Below are 19,571 nucleotides of genomic sequence, written 5' to 3'. Positions count from 1 at the left end.
GCTGTAGAATGAAATTCACACTGACCTGCTGTGGCCCCGCCCAACTCCCCAGATGCGGATGCTGCCGATTGGCTGAGAGTGGAGAAGGGTGTGATCTACAGGGTCGATCAGGGTCAGAGTGGCGTCCTGCAGCATTAACAGCATTGCTTTTCCCTAAAAAGCCCCCAAAAAAAGTGAAGGAAGCAGGAGTGTAGTCTGACTTCTTCTAAAACTCTTGTCTGGTTTTCTGTTAGTTATCTTTACCTCCTCCATTTCCCCTGCGCTCTCTCTTTCTCTCCTGTATGGAGCGTGTGTTTTCGAGTGCTGAAGGAGTCTGATGCAGTCGCTGATCACGATGCTGCCGGACACCATGTCGGACTCGCACACTTCCATCCAGCCGAGAGAGCGCACCCGATACACCTGCAATACACATACGGCGTTGTCACTCCACTCTTCCACTCTCTGCATTCATCTCATCATTTGTTCATCTGGACCCCCTTTTCTTCCCTTCAAACATTCCAGCAGGTGGCAGCAAACCCGCTTAGCATTAACGTTAAAGTTCACCTCAGTGACCACATGATGGCAGCAAACACAAACTCACGTGTGTCTCGAAGTCATTGATGGGGATCACTGTATCAGCAGGAGGAGCTGGAACTTTAGCTCTGAGAAAAGAGAGAGAGAAAGAGAGAGTAGTGAAAATGGATGATAAATATTTCTATTCGGTGGCAGAGAAATTAAAAAACTGACTTCCTGTCTAGAAACAAATGAGCTTATTTTTACTTCCTTATTCATCTCCTCTTCCACATTACCTTCCACTTATCTTTCTGTTTGTCAGTCTTTTTACCTCATCCCTTCCCATTCTTCTACTTTTTTTTGCATGAAGAGAGATTTTTCATCTCTCCCTCTTTCCACTTATCTTTCTCACCATTTCCTTCTCCGTTTTCTCTTACCTAAACCCCTTCCACCCATTCTTCTCTCCTTTCACTTATTCCTTATCCCAACCTCGTTTCTTCTTCTACCTCCCGCCTTCCTTCCTGGCATCTTCCCTCATTCATTTGACTCGTTTTCATTTCCTATCGATCACGTTACCTGGTGTATCTCAGGTTGACGTAGCTGTACGGCATGCAGCGAGCCCCAGCACAGTCCAGCTCTCGCCGTTCATCTCCTATCCCGCTTGCACTCTGTCTGGGGTCGGGAGGGGCGGCGGTCTCCTTCGGGTCCTGTAAGAAGTAAAGCGCACTTTATTTCAAACAGAATAAGTGACGAAGATACAAAAAAAAGTTTATATTCGTGACAAGCATGTATATTCAAGAAAGAAACATTGCTGTATATGTGTATGCAATACCATGAGAATGCATACTGGCTAACTGACATATGACCTTTAAAACATTTTCATGTGGTTTTCTCTCTGAATTTGTGTAATTAATGAAAAGCTGGATTATTATAATTTATATTATAATATTCCTTATTATTATATTATATATCCAAGCATCATTAAATGTATGGTGGCTTAGGAACAATGTCTTTATCTTCTACTGATACACTATACAGAGAAAGGTTTGAGGACAGCTCCTCACATCTGGAAGGATGTTCCACTAGATTTTGTGAAGATTTTGGGTATTTTTCTTGTTCTTTTTCAAACATTTCATGCCCCCACATCCAAAGAAGTCCTATACGATCGTGCGCCACCAATTTGGCTTGTAAAGTCTGTTGTCCCAATACTTTCGTCCTGAATAGAAATATGTTTACTCCCAAGGCAGGCCAGTTCTAGAAAAAGATGACCATCTTTGTCTCAGTGTGGCCGGAAATAGTGTGATACCTTCTAAATCTTTACATAGTATCACACACCAGCTATATTCATGTTAAAATACTGAGCACTTTCACGGCACTAAGTGTTTCTCCCCCAAACCCGAGCATTTCCCATTCCATTATCCATCCATTTATTTATTCATCCTTCAGTCTAGTACATGACTCACAGTCAGTAGTGCAGGTCTTTAATGACTGCCGCAATTGACCGCTATGAAAGACTTGTATCCTGCCGGATACGACTGAATTGTGGGAATCTATGCAGCACAGGTCGACTGGATTAATATCCAAGATTATGTCCTTTACCACAATCCAAAAAAGAAAACCAGGAGATGCTGTTTCAAAATTATAAGAAGATCTAATAGGTGTTTATCATATGATGGATGGGGGGAGTTTGTGTTTCTGAGTTATTCATAAATATGTAAAAGCTCTTAGGATACATAAGGAAGTGTGTGTGTGTGTGTGTGTGTGTGTGTGTGTGTGTGTGTGTGTGTGTGTGTGTTACCAGGTAGTTGTTATTGAGGAAGCTTCCTGTGGTTGCTTCGTAGAGTGAGGATGAAGACGGCGACGAGGCAGCAGACGAAGGCACAGGCTCCACAGAGCTGTCTGAAACAATACTACTCGGCCTCTACACACACACACACACACACACACACACACACACACACACACACACACACGCACACTACATTGCAGTGAACTTGTTTGGTTTATTTTATAAAACGTTTTTTATATGTCTAATTGAATAAGATATTGACCACACCCGTGTGTGTGTGTGTGTGTGTGTGTGTGTGTGTGTGTGTGTTAGTACCTCACACTGTGTCTTAGCTGAGGGTACACACAGCGAGCTTGCACCACCCTCTTGGTTCTGTTTGCTATCGGTTACGGGTCGGTCCTGTTGCGTGCTGTTGTGCCAGAGATAGACATCAGACGCCGCATCATCTTCCTTCTGCCACACAGGGGGCAGCGCTGAGTCACTGCATGCCCCTGCGACGGACGCACACATGCAGAATAAACACACGCACCTTGTATATCTATATATACATCTATATATCTATATATGCTCACATACCAAAGTGTTGTTATGGTTACACAATTAAGCTTTAAAGATAAAGCTTTGGTTAAGCATACGAGACTAAAACACACACACACACACACACACACACACACACCTGTAATGAGATAAGCACTGTTTTTTCCAAGTGCCTGTGTGATTTCGAGAGGTGATGAGAAATGGACGTAGGATGTGTGAAATGAGTCAGAAACAGGCTGTCTAGCAGTGAAAGAACTCTAGCTGAGGAAAAACTGGATATTAAATGGACGAACGATGGGTCAGTGGAGTAGTGGCTGGACGGAGAGATGGATGGTTAGATGGGTGTTTGGGAAGGCTACGTATGGGTGGGTGGGTGTATAGAAAAATGGAGGGATAGGTGGATTGATTGGTGGGTAAAATGTTAGACATGCAGATTAAAAGGTGGATTTGTATACATATAAATAGATAAATAAATGAATGGATAGATTGACCTGAGCTGAATTGGGCGGATGGATGGATGGATGCTTGGACAGATGGCTATTGATTGATATATGGACAAATAGAGGGGTGGATGGATAATGGAGGAAATAATGAAGTAATGGACAGAAATGACAGGACAAATGGATATATTTATATGTGGAAAATGGACAGACGGATATGAAGAACCAATGAAATGAACATCTAGATGAATGGATCACCAGAAATACCAAAAATATTGATAAAAAAAAATGGATGGATGGATGCTTGGACAGATGGTAATTGATTGCTATATAGACAGATGTCTATAGGTGTATGAATAATAGAGGAGATAATGAGGTAATGGACAGAAATTACAGGACAGATATATATATATAAAGAACCAATGTAATGAACATCTAGATGAATGGATTGCCAGAAAAAGCAAAAAAGATTAAGATGGATGGATGGAGTTGTGGATGGGTGGATGGGTGGATGCATGAACAGATAGCAATTGATCTATATACAAACAGAGGAGTGGATGAATAGTGATAGGTTGAGGGATAATGAGGTGGACAGAAATGGCAAGACAGATTGATATAATGATGGGTGGAAAACAGATAGACAGTTATGATGGATGGATGGATGGATGGATGGATGGATAGATAGATAGATGAGCAATGGCAAATCCAGATAATTAGCTGAATAATTGGTCTGATAAGCAGAATGATCTTACCTGTCTCCTGTGGTGTCTCTACAGATGGACTCTCCTGAGACAGTGTTGTCCAGCTCGAATCATCATCCTCTTCTTCCTCTTCCTCCTCCATCTGTTTGTCTTTTGGGTGTGCCACAATGAGTGGGGCCATGGGCAAAGAATTCGGTGGGACCAGAGACCGAGCTATTGGCAAGGAAGAGGGTGGAGTCTCTCTTCTTTCTCCTGTGAAATGTGGTTTTGGCAAAACCTTCCCACCATCTTTGCCTCTATCCTCTTTCACACACTTTACCGGAGTAGGGGCGGGACTCAGGTGAGTGTGGGCCGGGCTCTGGTGCTCTTCCTCCTCTTCATTGGCTATAAGCAGCAGGTGATTCTGAGGGAGTGTGAGATGGGCCTCCACCCTGTTCTCCTTGGCCCAGTTTTGAAGCTCCAGCTTGGGCAGGCACGGTTTCTCTTCATCCAGGGTCTGGATTTCTTTCGCAGGAGATTCTTCCTCCTCCTCTTCACGGTGATATTCCAAAAAACTTTTTGTCCTTCGTCTGAAGGGCATGTTTTTCTCATCATTTTTGGCAAAGGCTTCCGGACAATCACGCCCACACTCATCCGTGATGTCATTACGGTTTGTGTCTTTTCTATTCAGGTCAAATTGCGTCTCTTTTAACTGGAGATTGGTGCCATTTTTTGCCAGTTTCGAGTTGGACGAGGAGAACGAGAGAGAAAACGAACAAAGGGAAGAGGAAGAGGCAGATTTTGTGGGAACTGGTTTAACCCTTCCAGAGGCAGGACTTCCATCCAGGCCCATAGCATTTTGCAAGCTGGTTAGGGCATATTTCTGGCGGTTCTTTGGAAGACCAGCAGAATTGTGTGCCTCCACAGAAACTCCTCCCCTTGTGATGTCACGGCCCAGCTGTTGATTGAGAGAAGAGCGCAGATTGAGGGATGTGGGCGGGTTCACTAAAGGGCTGCCACGATTGGTCGACTCTAATGTAGAGGCGCTTCGTCTAAGGGCAGGTTTGTGCAGCGACATCCTCGTCTGGTCGGCCAGCTACAAGAAATTAGAAAAAAAATTCATTTTTCCAGATTTAGATTAATTTTGTATGTTGCAACTTTCTACATAATACTTCCTGTGTCACATTACAAATATTTGGAGCCAGTCATCAACTCAATTTGTCAAACAATGGAGTTGTTTGGGTTTATTTCCCTTTGTATTGTGGGGATACAAAAATATTTACTGAGATGAACTTGTGTAAGAAGTTCTTGGTCAAGTAGATGCAAATCATAAGTTTAAACATAAATTTTGAGAGGTGGGGCCAAGTAGAAAACCTTAAAGGCATGAGTTGCAGGGCCGTGGTAGACGGAAATAATCACCAGTGAGAAGTTTTGCATTTCATTGTGTTTCAATGTTCAAGTTTAATGACGTGAATTTGTGTCTAATGGACAATTAATAGATCAATACCTGGATGTGTGACCTCATCAGAAACACTAATACAGACAAAGTATTAGGAAACCTGATATTTCCATGCCATATATGTGCTTCATCCCCAAACTTTTACCACACAGTTTGAGGCACACACTTTTACATGATGTCTTTGGATGCAGTAGCATGATATTTTTCCTTTACTTGAACTAGGAGACACAAACATGTTCCAGAATGACAATGCTTCATGAAGATATGCTTTACATAGACAGGAGTGGAAGACCTCCTGCTATAGTGCGTCTCTATACTTCCTTCTCTATACTTCTCCTTCAACATCCTCAAAGCAAATAATGCGTCTGTGGTGCTCTTTCTCGGCATGAAACCATACTGTTGCTTACAGATGGTCACCTCTTCTCTTATCCTGGCTTCCACTACTCTTTCCCATAACTTCATGGTGTGTCTGATCAACTTATTTCCCCTGTAGTTACTGCAGGTCTGCACATCTCCCTTATTCTTAAAGATCGGTACCAGCACACTCCTTCTCCATTCCTCAGGTATCCTCTCACCTTCCAAAATCTTGTTAAACAATGTGGTTAAAAACTCCACTGCCATCTCTTCTAAACATCTCTATGCTTCTACCGGTATGGCATCTGGTCCAACCACGTCCTCCTCACTAATCCTATCCACTTCCTGCTTCACCATCTCCTCATCATCCAACCTTCTCTTTCTCATTTTCCTCATTCATCAGCTGCTCAAAATACATATCTACCTTTCTTCTCTCCATCATATCAGCTATCTCTCTCCCTTTACAAGTCAAAGTACCCACATTTTAAAGTACCAACCCGAACCTCCACTCTCCTCCACTTCTCCATTTCCTGCCGTCTCTGTAGACGTCTTCCTTCTCTCCTTTTCCTCCTTTGGCCAACAGTAGCCCAATTTCCACCGGTACCTTATTGGCTAACAATTCCTGTGGCGGTCGTTGGTAACCCGGGCCTCGACCGATCCTGTATGGAATTTAGGTTTTGATCCGCACGTTAGATTCGGCACGTTTTGCTGGATGCCCTTCATAACACAACCCTCCCCTATTTATCCGGGCTTGGGACCGGCACTAAGAGTGCACTTATGCAACCATGATGGCTGTGTGTGTGTGTGAGTGTGTGTGTGTGTGTGTGCGCGTGGGATAAAACAGCTCATTTACTGTTTACCTCCTGAAAGACTGTCAAGTCAGCAAACCACCCAAAGTACTACTTCAACAAAACATGTATAGCATGTATACACCTAAAATCACAAACAAACGCACACATACACACACACACACACACACACACACACACACACACACACACACACACACACGCCATATAAACAAAAAATCTGTGCGACCCATGCGGGTGGAAAGTGTGATAGCAGCAGATGTGAATTGAGACAAGCGTAATTGAAGGTGATGAGATGGCGATTTTGCAGCAGCAGTGTCCTATCCCCTATAAACAGGGGACAAACAAACACAAAAAAGACTTGCTGTCTTGGATATATTGCATATTAGATCATTCTAATCAAAGCTTTATTAGCAAGAAAACCACACAGAAAATAATGCAAATTTCACCTTACACATTATACTGTTTTCAGAGGTGAGAAGTGATGAAGCACAAATACTTCATTACTGTATTTAAGTCGATTTTTCTGAAATCAGTGATTTACTTCACTATTTATATTTCAGACAACGTTTTGCACAGATATCTGTTATAAACATCTGATATACTTTGTACTTCATTTTCAAACCAGACTCGTTACTTTAGTTTTAATCTATTTGGTGACATGTCCAGTGGCATGTGTGGCTCTCAAACACCACAGATGTAGGCTAGTTTATGAAGATAACAATGAGCAAGACAGAAGACTAGAAGAAGTCTAAGGTTAACGTGGATGAGACAGAGGGAGTCAATGATGTAAACATGACTAAAAACTGACAAATTCCTGATCACCTGATCATCATCTTTTCTCTGCTTGTGTTCTATATGGTGGATGTTCAGCCCGGATAATTCATAAGGTAACAACATTCTTTTGTATTAATATGATGTGAGGGTCCAGTAACCAGCGTGAACTAGTAGTAATGGCTACTTTCCAGTAGTAACTAGTAGTAATAGTAACTTCTTTACTTTAACTTGAGTGAAAAGTATAATCAGTACTTTAACTTTTACCAGAGTCTTGACATAAGTATCAGTACTTCTACTTAAGTGAAGGATGTGTGCTCCTGACCTTTGTTTTTGGGGTCAGCCTACAATAAAAAAATTTTTATTATTTTGATGTATTGGACTTAAAACAATCCAAATAATAATAAAAAAAAAATTTCACCCTAATGTAATCATCAGTGCATATATATTCACCCTCTTTGATATAAAACCTCTAAATACAATCCATTCCAAGCAATAAAAGTCAGAAGTCACATGATTAATTGATATGAGGTCACATTGTTGTCACGTGATGTCACGTTCTGCAATACCACTACACAAGCAACATGAAGACCGAAGCGCTTTCCCAGCATATAAACGCTCCATGCACCATGAACTCCATTATAACAAAATGAAAAGAATATGGTGCCTCAACAAACCTGACAAAAGAAGGTTGACCAACAAACTCACAGACCAGGCAATGAGGGCGTTAACCAGAGAATTAACTAAGAGACTAAATATAATCTTTTCTGTTCATCTTTACAGCTCCTTCAGTATTATCTGTCCATAGGGTCACATTGAGGCAAACACCCCACATAGTACAGCTTCATGGAAGAGTAACCAGGAGCAACAATGCTCAAATAAAAATATATTTGTAGTTCACCAAACAGCATGAAGAAAACAATCTACTTAGCCAACAATTCCTATTACCAGAGACCACATTGCTACAGTGAAAGCATGGTGGGGGCAACATCATGCTGTGAAGATGCCTTTCACGGACAGGGACTGGAAAATCCGATCGAATTAAAGGAAAAACAGATGGAAGTAAATACAGGAAATTATTGAGGAAAGCCTTTATTTTCATCAGGAGAATGAACCTAAATATACTGCTGAAGCTACACTGGAGTGGTTAAAAAGAAAACAGTCTTGGATTTGAACCTGGTAAAGGCCCAAACTTATCAAAAATCTATGGCATGAGTCGAAGATTGCTGTACACCTTGAGGGACCTATTAAAATTTATTGAATTATTTTATATTTTGTTTTTAGGTAAATGGTAGGTAAATAGAACCCCAAAAAAAAATCCTAATTCAACAAAACGGGAAAATCACCAATTATTTCTGCCACTAGGGGGAAACAAGGGAAGCAAATACTTTTGCAAGGTACTAAACATACTCATTCTCATCCTCTTCCTATCCTTTGCTCTTTATTCAATTCTTGCAGTACAAAGTATGTGAAAGATGAGCGTTCAGACAGACCTAATCTATTTATAAGTGCCAATATCCACTTCCTGTAAGTACATCAATAGTCTGTACTGTAAGATCTTCTTCTCTCGGTTATCTCCTCTGCTCCAGGATGGATTCTAAAACCCCAGTTCTAACAGGGAGAAAATACCTCGGTCTAAAGTGATGCTCGAGCTGAAACCCAAAATATATATGTTTTTTTAAGGTGCATCATGGGGCTGGAGGGCTGGTCCGAATATTCCTTTGCCGGCTAGTCGGCTCATGGAATTAGCCTGATGCATAAGGGAAGCCATTGGGAAACTGTTATAAGGGCAAGTATCCCTCAAAAACTATTTCACATTAATCATATGTTTTATGAGACTTTCCTGCATATATTAAAGCCCAAGCAAATGTAAAACAATACACCCAACCACCTCACACACAACAACAAGCTGCATATTGTAAACATTTTCAAGAAGTGAAACACAAAATAGTGCTTTTCTAGTACAAATGTAAAAAATATATATATATTTTCTTATAACATCTCACACGGTTTCTAATGCCTTATAAGCACCAACTTTTGGTCTGTAGGATGTCACAATGTTCTATAGTTTTTCCTGGTTGCGTTTAACGCTGCCAGACATCCATGTAACAAACTAGTTATTGTTTATCAACATCTCTCTTTTTTTTTTTCCAGTGTCTGAAAGCATTTTAGATTTCTTCTGTCAGCGCTCACACTGGAGACTCCTTCCAACAACAACAACAACAACGATCAGTCAAGCCGACCAATCAGAATTGATCATTTAAATCAATACAGAACAAATGAAATATTATTACTAATATATTTCTTTAGACATATTGGATTTTATGTGATTTATTACATTAATCCTGATCTTCCATCTTGCAAATCACAATAACAATTTTTACATGATTATGTGCATGCCTACACACACACACACACACACACACACACACACACCCGCATCAGCTGTGACCTGACTGGCATTTTCCATAAGACTGCAGGCCTGTCTGTTGCACTTCACACTAAAGCATGACACAGCATTGAATCGCCCATCACACACACACACACACACACACACGCGCACCAAAATAACACGCGTGCATATTTCAACCTACGTCAAATGATTATGTAAAGCCGTGTTTTATTGTAGTTGTTGTTGTTGTTGTTGTTTATTTCTGTAGAGCATCATCACATGCAGAAAGTTGTTGATGATGACCGGGCGCTGCCCCATGCCCCAAGCTCCTGCCACCGCCTGCCATCATCACCTCCAGCACCATGCACCAGCAGGAAATCCACTCACCTCGATCCAGCACACGGACACGGTGATGCGATCTGTCCCCAGGAATCAGAAGTAAATCAGGGCGAACTGCAGTGTGGCTGCTTTCCTAAAGCCAGTTTTCTCCTCTATCCGTCATCAGAGTTCCTCTCCTCCTCCCTAACCCTGCCTCTGTGCTCACTGTGGAAGGCCATCAGAGCCACAAAACCTCCATCGCGTTTCAGCGATGACATACAGCACACGCCCTTATCCATCTCCTTTCGACACCTGAGTAGTTGAGGGTTAAGGGCCTTACTTAAGGGCCAAGCGATTCTTATCTTCTAATCAGAAGTCTAACATCTTAAACGTTGCGCTTCCAACACCTCACTATTTCAAACGTAAACGCTCATCGCTGCTGTTTGCTATGCGTATTCAAGACGGCTGCCGCACGTTTCTTGCGGTCGTTCGGTACGCCGCTTGTGCACAATCATACTGCAAAATGAACTCAGATAGAAGAAGTGGTGTAGCATCATGTCAACCCTCGTACGATTAAAGGCGGATTTGTACTCGCATGACGGCTGACGTGTCCTGCGGTCATTAGGCGCGTGTTGCTTGCGCACGTTTTCGGGAACGAACGTGGTACAAAATGAAGATAAATAAAAGTACAGAATGTAGCAGGGAACGTAGTACAATAATTTCTTAGTTTAGAGTTTATATTATTATAGTTTATAACCGAAAATCCACGATAAACGGACGTCACCTCAAAAATGCTATTTTATGTTTACAGTACTGTACTGTATTAACATTTGACTTCATTTAATAATTAACAAATAAATAATTATACTAAAGGCTAGTTCAGACTTGACAATATACTTTGTTAACTATGCAGTCACTACATGGATATTACTTTATTATTATCCTACATATTATTGATCTCCATGTGATGCAAACAGGGCTGGAAGTGTGACACCAAAAAAACAGCAAAAGCAATACTTTCCTTGTCCACAACGGACTGATTTATTAACAAAATGAAGTAAACAAAGCATTTTCGTGTCTCAAACCACATACGTATATACGACTCTGGGCTGTCAATAACTATGAGCACTTTTATTACCACTGAGCACCGAGTTTTCCTATTGCATTTAGCATTTTTATCTTTAAACCTACCAGAAAGTCTGTTTCATTTAATTCATTTCTGGATTTTCTACATTAGGAAATAAATGCATGCTCAGAATTGTTTATGCATTTTTTTCTACATGTACATGGGTATATATACATGGTATACATGGTTTCTGGCTTTTTTTATTCAAATTATTCAGAATGTGAATAAACCAGTAATTAGTTACTATTATTTTATGTCATGCCTGAATGGTGGCTTTACGTTTTTTAAATGGTGTAAACCCCACTTTTACAAACTTGCAGGGCCCTCGTGGCGACCCTTTTGGCGTTCCGTATCGTAGAAGCGCACCCCTGATGCTCGCTCCCGAAGTGACCAATGAGCGCGCCGAGCGCAGGGAGCGCGCACAGCTGAATGAATGACATCATCGAGTTAAAGAACTGCATGTACGTGGGTTGAGACCATGTTCTGTTACCATTAACGATTTCAAGAACCTTCTTCAGGTGACCATTTTAAATCCTGCATACCTTGAACCCTTTTTAAATATATACATACAATCATAAATCATAAAATATACATGCATTCATAAAAATACTTAATAATCCCATTATATACAATTAGGGACAATATGTTCCTTTATGTCTTTTGCTCTTATCATCTGTTATTGGATGCTAATAGATAATTTTAATTATATATAAATATTTCTTAAAGAGTACTTAAATATGAATTATTAGATATTTATTTTATTTTTACAATTATAAATCAATACCCCAAAAAAATACCAGACAGTCAACTGGTAGAAAAGTTTTTATTTTGCTGTAAACAGAAAAAGTGTGCGTCAAGCAGTCCATAGTGCTTAAAATTTTCATCACCACAATAAACCAAAAAAAAACATTGCTTATAATTCTGGATTCACAGTCACTGTCATTATATCAGTATTTAATATCACCTTTTTTGCAACCAAGGCGCATTATAGTTAAACATTATTTTGGGTTTACGTTTCATCATATTTCAGCTCAAGTTACGTTCCAGGCCTCATCATTTGTCTCCTCTGGACTCATCATTTGCTCCCTCGTGCCATTATTGACTCCCCAGGAGTTGAAGCATAGTGTAACACCTCATTACTGAATCACTGCATGCTGTCAGTACAAAGTTTTGAACATTGATTGCTGTCGCTACACAAATTTACACACTCGCATTGAAATGGCTCTCAGGAAGTGTACAAAAAACCCACCATGACTCAAACACCTATAGAACAAACGTACATAAATAAACATCTGGCAAACACTGAGATAAAAAGGGAGCAAAACTAATATGAATATAAAGTGGCTTTTTGAAAGCTCGACTCTGATTGGCTGAGAACATTCAACGGAAGTCGGTTCTTGCTCGCTCATCAATTCGTGATTGACAGTGTGTGTGTGTGTGTGTGTGTGTGTGTGTGTGCGGTTATTATTACCCCACCCCTATAATCCAGCCCCCACTTTTATAGTCAGCATTGAGTGGGTGAGTGGGAAAAGGGGGCGGGGCTACGAGACAGCCTGTGCTCCGTGAATGAAAAAGCGGCTGAGTCGGCGAATCGGTCATCTCTCGAGTTACGTTTGGCGCCGGAGGAAACATGGAGCTCAACGGAAGACGATCAAGGACTGAGAGACAAGGAGCGGAACGGATAGAGCGCATGGCTAGAGAGAGAGAGAGAGAGAGAGAAGGATTATGTCAGTATAATTGTGTAAAAAAAATTAATAAATAAATAAATAAAAGGGGGCGGAGTTAGAATGTGTGTATGTATGTGTGCGGTTTATTATTACATACATTTGGGATCAACATTTAAAAAGTTTACATATTTAAAACTATTTGAAATAAAATGCCTAAATGGATCAATAATCTATAAAATAATTTATTACAAATAAAACAAAATAAATCTAATGAATACTTTTTTGGTATATTGATTACATAGAGAAAATCAATTAATAAAATAATAAATAATAATAAATAAATAAATGAATACAATTCGCATAAATTAAATTGATTTACATTCAATCTTAAATGCATTAAAAATGAAATATAATTCAATAGATGACCCCATTTTGACCCCATTTGAGTAATACAGATAGGCATGTAAGTGTGTGTGTGTGTGTTACATTTTAATATAAAATGTTCTAAAGATATGATCTATTGAACTGTTTCAGGTTGCAAAACGTGTGCAAAAATAACATTTTATTGGTATTTTATTGTGTATGTGTGTGTGTGTGTGTGTGTGTGTGTGTGTGTGCTCACCTTCTCGCTTATGTAGGTCGAGTTTGTTCTTGGCCTGCTGGTTTCCTCGAGCTGCTGCTTTCTTGTAATAACACACTGCAGTCACGTAACACCGAGGAACTCCGAACCCTCTCTCGTAGCACTGACCCAGAAACAGCAGACCGGTACTGTTCTACACACACACACACACACACACACACACACACACACACACACTTTAGATTAAGCTTTAAAAAGGTTCTTCAAGTCCACAGTTCTGTCAGTCTAAATCCATGTCTATATATTGCCCCAACAGAGTCTATGTACACAATAACGCAGTAATTTGTGCCACTCACCCCGCTCTCTGCTGCCATTCTGAAATACCGGACTGATGGTCCTCCGTGCACATCTGGATCGTGAGAGAATAACACACCCAGATAGAGCTGAGCCTGGGCAGGAAGAGACACGGACGCATTAGTAAATGACACTTCAGATAAATGTACTTTTGTGGTCTTGTTCCTCTCTCTGTACCTCGGTGAGTCCGGCATCGGCAGCGCTCTGTAGTAGAGAAATGGCTGTAGCTGTATCAGTGTGTGTCTTTGTGGCACTCTGCTGCCCTCTGCTGCTCAGGAGGAGTTTTGCACAGCGATACTGAGCCTGTGTGTGACCTGATAATGCTGCGCGCCTGTAATATCGCAGAGCCTACACACACACACACACACACACACACACACACACAAACAAAAGTAGGGCTGTGACGATTCCTGAAGTAATTCGATTACAAAAATTCATAGCGGCAAGTTTATTTATTAATGCTTTATTTAGTCTATTTAACTAAACACGGAGCACCGTGTCTCCCACGGACCGTTATTACTGATGCACCGCCCTCTAAACTCTGTAATGAGGGAGAAACGAGGAGAAAACAGTGAGGGGCGAGAAGAAGATTCGCCAGAACATTTCCACAGTTTGGGATCATTTCAAACTAAAACATAAACTAAATAAGCAGTGCGTTAACCTTTTTGAACGTAATTTGAAATTGATTTTTCTATTTTTTTTTTCATACAGCGCGGTCAATAAGTCCCTCATGGTGGCGGCGTAGAGCAGGTAGTCGCGATACTGTGCGAGATTTAATACATTAATATTTAATCATAAAAATGTCACTTTTTCTAAATATGGAAAAGAAATGACTTGCTCGTTTTAAGAGACACGGCTAATTTTCATATTAATTATTGTTAACAGAATAATCACTAAGTATGACACAGGAACACACGTATTCATTCCCAAATTAAACCCTAGAAAGGAAGCGACTTTCTGAACTGCCTCGGAGGACGACGCCATCTTCCCAAACAGAACCAAAAAAAATGTACCCAGTACTGTGCATGTTGCATAATATGTTACATAATTGATTATATGCCTATGTGACACTGAAATGTGTGTGTGTGTAATAATTACCTTGTTAAGATCTTTCCCGACTCCGCAGCCCGTCTCGTAACACACGCCGACGTTGAACTGAGCTTTGCTGTAATTCTGCTGAGCCGAAGCGTGAAAACACTCGAACGCTGCCTTGTGATCGCCAGCTTTAGAGCTCTCCAGACCTGACACACACACACACACACACACACACACACACACACACGGAAATACCATTACCAGGCACTACTTGCACACAGCATATATATTAATGAATAAATATGGTGATATTTAATCCTTATAATTTATGAATTATAACATGGCGCTCTCCGTGCAGCATGCAGTATCAGGTGTAAAAACAAACATGTGGTGTCTGTAATTCGCCACTAGAGGCCACTCTTGCAATGACAGTGGACCCAAAGCCGGAAAAACTGTGTGGATTTTTGCAGATAGTTTCAGCTATTAAATATCAGTGCCGATTAATTGTTTTTGCCCTCTATTTAAGCGCCTATTATTATAGGTGCCGATTAATCTGGGTCAACATCTAGTTAAAACGCGTATTGAGTTTATTAAATAAACCGAATTTACATGTTGGATGGAATCGTATTGAATTGTACCTGATCATATCTCATCGAACGGTGTCGTATTGAATCGTATAAAATTTAATCGCAAGGTATCATATATCAAGTCGTATCGAATTGCTCTGAATCCTACAATATCCAATCGTATATGCAAATATTAAACTTATTTACCAATGATGTTGAGGATGACTGGCACGCCGTTGCCTGCGACGTCTCTCAGATTCCGCTCGGCCTCGTCCAGACAACACGACTGTGAAAATACGCATAAAGCGTCAAGAATCTTTATCCGTCACAGCAGATCGGTGCTATTGATGAGAAACGGCTAGATCAGGAAACGCACTTGCTCTTGTGGTGTGTCACATCCCATGGCTGATGTCTGGGTGACAAAGTCCGGGAAATCTTCTAAAGGAGAGAAAACGGTGTTAACTGTAGTCATGGATACGCAATTTTAACCGTACAATTTGTTTAATGGATGACCTGTGATGGGTTGGTTTACTGGCTCCTCCTGCTGGTCACTGATGGGAGGTGCAGGTTCAGAAATTGTATCGTAATTAAAACCACTGCTCTGATCGCTGCTGCTGCTATGCTCCGGACTTGTTAAGGCCCCCGTCACGCACACCCCGCGGGGCAACACAATGTGCCCTGACACTGTGACAGCAAAATAGAAAGGAACAAAAGATGGATGGTGAATATTAAAGATTAATTGGGGGTTAAAAGCGCAATAATGCAAAAGAAAAGGTTTGACTTAAAGTATTTTCAATATGTTCTATATAGATTCCTACACACATTTCCTTTTACAAACCACCTTTCTTTTCTTTTTTTGATCCACCCAGGCACACGCTTATGCACTGTGTTTGTGAAACCAGTGTGTGTGGTTTATTTATTAAATACACCAATATATGATTATACTGGAATCCTTAGCCACTATGCCCAATCCAAGGCAAAGGTGTTCTTAAACACTGCTTATAGGTAGTGGACAGACATTTCAAACCATGAGAGACTACATTGCCAAAAGTATTGGGACACCTGATGTTTCCTGCTATATGTGGTTCTTTTCCAAGCTGTTAGCACAAATCTGGAGGCACTCGATTGTACAGGACGTCTTTAATAAAAATTTGCATTCACTTGGAACTTGGAAACTCAAACCTGTTCCAGCATGGCGATGCCCCTGTGCACAAAGTGAGCTTCTTTAAGATCTGGTTTACATGCTTCATCTTATCCCTACTGAACGCCTTTGGGATGAATGTGAACGCTGACTGCACCCCAGGTCTCCTCACCTACATCAGTACCTGCCTTACATAATACCCTTGTGGCTGAACACAAATATCTATTAACACACTCCCAAACCTTGTGGAACATCTTCCTAGAAGAGTGGAGCGAATTATTGGGACTAAATGTGGACTGCGACGCTCAAAAGGCACATACCATAATTATGACCAGGTGACCCAATACTTTTGGCAACATAGTGTATATGCCTTGTGCCCATTTATTCAATGTACATTTTGCATTAGGAGGCGCTGGCGCTTGATTGGACAGGATGGATGACGGCACTCACGCATATCCAGCAGGATCTTGTTTGTGCATTTGTGAAGTTCTGGCAGGCGGATGGTTCCCGGGTTCTGTTCGCCAACTGAGGAGAACTGAGAGTGAATCCTCCTGCAGATCTGCATGAACAGAACCGCCGCAGCACCCTACACACACACACACACACACACACACACACACACACACAGGAACAAACAAAAACAATTATGCATAAAGTATATTCCAACCAGCATGCATAATTACTAATAATTGTGAACTGGAGCGGTGTGTGTGTGTGTGTGTGTGTGTGTGTGTGTGTTCTCTACCCATCCCACTGCATCGAGCGCTGTGTATCTGCGCATTCCAGCAGAGCAAAACTCTGTCGTTCTTTTGTTTTTCTTCTGCTCTCTTTCATCTCCTCTCTGGGACCTGAAAGCAACAAAGCGAACATAATTTAGTTCCAGAAGTGATCAAGTTCAAGAATTTAAGTCTGGGTGACAAAATTTAGTCTGGAAATGATGCACAGAAACCACAATGACCTCCACGTTACTGTTGACCGCAATCCATGTCAGCAGGTAAAGTCATATAACGGGGGTATTAGGGGGTACGCACAGATTTACGTTACTCCATTCAATGTGTGCGTTTTTATGTAATACATCTCTGCATAAGGAGAACTGCAGGTAGGCTGATGTTGGGACAGAGGGACGAAGTTAAATAATTGACGATTACCGGCTGGTGGACAGCACCGACGACGAGTTGATGACCTCATCCTCAATGTGGTGGCCGTTGGATAGACGTAAAGATGGCGCGTTCCCATGGCAACGGCTTAGAACTAGTAACGGACCAAATGTAGAAAAAACAGGAAAGCGATTAACGAGCAATCTGCACTTTGAAGCTCGTTTTACCACTAACATACGGGTTTATACACGATTGACGCTTAATAACACGTTAATTATGGCTCGTTGAAGGGATCTATTTTTTCTACATTGTTCAGGGTTCTACTGTTCTAGTTTTTTTGTCTAGTTTAGACAAAAAAGTGCTCTTACCACTGATCCAATTGTCCCATGACATCTAGTGATTCTGATTTGACAACAATACAAATGTTCAATGAATTTGATCTACATGTTATCAACTCTTTATAAATAACCCACATTTCAATACATTAAATATTTATTTTTTCTCTTGTTTTGTCCACAACTAACGTTTAGATCCATCAGAAAATAGATTATTAATAAACTAACTCATCAATTGAACGTTAGGCAGAATTGTAAACAGTTTTCGGGTTTGTGAACGCGCCACAGCAAAACAGCACGGCCTTTCAAGGGGAGACTTGAGCCATGCTATGTTCAAGATTGCGTCAAGGTCTGTGCTCTTGGGTTCGTTTTAAACATTAATACTATTTAAAAAAAACTTTTTAAAGGCATTTAGTCGTTGTGAAGTGTGTTAGATTTGTATTAGCGCTGCATTGCTTTATATAGAAGAAAAAATATTAAACCCGAAATAAAAAATATATAATAAACTAAATACGTCAAAGACTTTGCGACCCTGTCGCAAAAACAGGACGCAAACTCACCTCTTCCAACCAAGCTTTGAAATCGCCACATCTTTAGTGTACGTTTGTTATTTGTGCGCGTTTACTTTTTATAATATAATATTTTTTTAGGTTGTGTCCATACTAATAATAATTATAAAATAATAAAAAAAGCACATCAGAGATCTGCGACTTCCGCATGCAGATCTACAGTACAGAAAATTCTCGATACCGTGCGGGGGCGTGTCGGGGGCGTGGCTATCCTGCGTAAGGCGGAGCTTCTTTAACAGAAGGTGATGCAAGCACATGACACATTGTTTAGACTGTTTATCATGTGTATAAAGAGCATAAATAACAATCATTACATAAAATATACAGTGATGCAAGATAACAATTGCATCCCAATCAATTTAAGGCTTTAAGTGCAAATATATATAATAATTTAATATATTCATTCTTTCTTGTAAATTTTCCTGCAATTGGCATTTGATTTCATTCTGGAAAACTTTTGGATTTGTGCTAATTTGTCTGTGGGGTTAGTGTCTTTTCTGGTAATAGGACAAACACTATAGCACACTGTGTGGGCAAAAGTATTGGGACAACTGACTTTCCCAACCCATGCGTTGTTTTTTTTGTTTTGTTTTTTCAAAACTGTTATCGCAAAATTCAAGGCACACAATTGTATAAGATGTCTTTGAATGCAGTAGCATGAAAATCTCCCTTCACTTCAACTAGAGACCCAGACCTTTTCCAGCATGGCGATGCTCCATTGCACTTGCATGGGTTGGAGTGGAAGATCTCCTGCTATAGAGCTCTGACCCCAACCCTACTGAACACCTTTGGGCCTCCTCAGCTATATCAGTACCTGACTTTTCTAACACCTTTGAGTCTGAATGAACACAATTCTCCACAAGCACACTCCAAAATCTAGTGGAACATCGTCTCAGAAGAGTGGAGAGAATTATAAGAGCAAATAGAAGTACATACTATACTTGTGACCAGGTGTCTGCAAACCTTTGGCAATCTAGTGTAATTCCACACACACAACATGCAAAAAAAAACTTTTTACATTAGGACAATCAGAATCATATTTTACCACATTTCAGGT

General features: G+C 40.6%; 2 protein-coding genes across 4 annotated transcripts in view; both read right to left on the bottom strand.

Annotated features, from left to right (window-relative positions):
* LOC124396790 (amyloid beta precursor protein binding family B member 2) overlaps window positions 1-10,268 on the bottom strand; it is a 28,314-nt gene extending 18,046 nt beyond the window's left edge. For both annotated transcript variants that reach the window (XM_046866088.1, XM_046866089.1), the window contains exons 1-8: window positions 10,114-10,268; window positions 4,011-5,034; window positions 2,597-2,772; window positions 2,291-2,413; window positions 1,069-1,199; window positions 581-641; window positions 244-399; window positions 26-153 (exon numbers count right to left, since the gene is read on the bottom strand). In XM_046866088.1, the coding sequence (XP_046722044.1) occupies window positions 26-153; window positions 244-399; window positions 581-641; window positions 1,069-1,199; window positions 2,291-2,413; window positions 2,597-2,772; window positions 4,011-5,016 (1,781 nt within the window). In that variant the 5' untranslated portion in view covers window positions 5,017-5,034; window positions 10,114-10,268. The remainder of the gene's footprint in view (window positions 1-25; window positions 154-243; window positions 400-580; window positions 642-1,068; window positions 1,200-2,290; window positions 2,414-2,596; window positions 2,773-4,010; window positions 5,035-10,113) is intronic.
* Window positions 10,269-11,979: 1,711 nt separating this feature from the next.
* dele1 (DAP3 binding cell death enhancer 1) lies at window positions 11,980-18,711 on the bottom strand. 2 transcript variants are annotated; one of them, XM_046866944.1, is made up of 12 exons: window positions 18,506-18,709; window positions 17,662-17,764; window positions 17,259-17,361; window positions 16,964-17,099; window positions 15,886-16,056; window positions 15,749-15,810; window positions 15,580-15,658; window positions 14,870-15,012; window positions 13,949-14,119; window positions 13,774-13,866; window positions 13,460-13,610; window positions 11,980-12,864 (listed from the first exon to the last, which is right to left on the bottom strand). In XM_046866944.1, exons 1-12 carry the CDS (start codon window positions 18,534-18,536, stop codon window positions 12,638-12,640), a joined length of 1,470 nt encoding a protein of 489 aa, XP_046722900.1. In that variant the 5' UTR covers window positions 18,537-18,709; the 3' UTR covers window positions 11,980-12,637. The 2 variants fall into 2 exon arrangements, with proteins under 2 accessions (XP_046722900.1, XP_046722901.1); XM_046866945.1 differs by having other exon boundaries at window positions 12,728-12,864; window positions 13,460-13,605; window positions 18,506-18,711.
* Between the last annotated feature and the right edge of the window lie 860 nt (window positions 18,712-19,571).

The sequence above is a fragment of the Silurus meridionalis genome, chromosome 14, assembly GCF_014805685.1.
Source record: "Silurus meridionalis isolate SWU-2019-XX chromosome 14, ASM1480568v1, whole genome shotgun sequence".
Lineage (NCBI taxonomy): Eukaryota > Metazoa > Chordata > Actinopteri > Siluriformes > Siluridae > Silurus > Silurus meridionalis.
Note: the sequence above shows the minus strand (reverse complement) of the source record. Positions and strands in the feature narration are given on the sequence as shown.

Excerpts from the sequence above, each read along its gene's own strand:
- dele1 (XM_046866944.1), bottom strand. The coding sequence starts at position 18,536 with ATGTGGCGATTTCAAAGCTTGGTTGGAAGAG. Across the intron at positions 17,100-17,258 it reads CGCTCGATGCAGTGGGATGG|GGTGCTGCGGCGGTTCTGTT; the intron begins GTAGAGAACACA and ends GTGTGTGTGTAG. Across the intron at positions 16,057-16,963 it reads CAAGATCCTGCTGGATATGC|TGTCAGGGCACATTGTGTTG; the intron begins GTGAGTGCCGTC and ends TTGCTGTCACAG.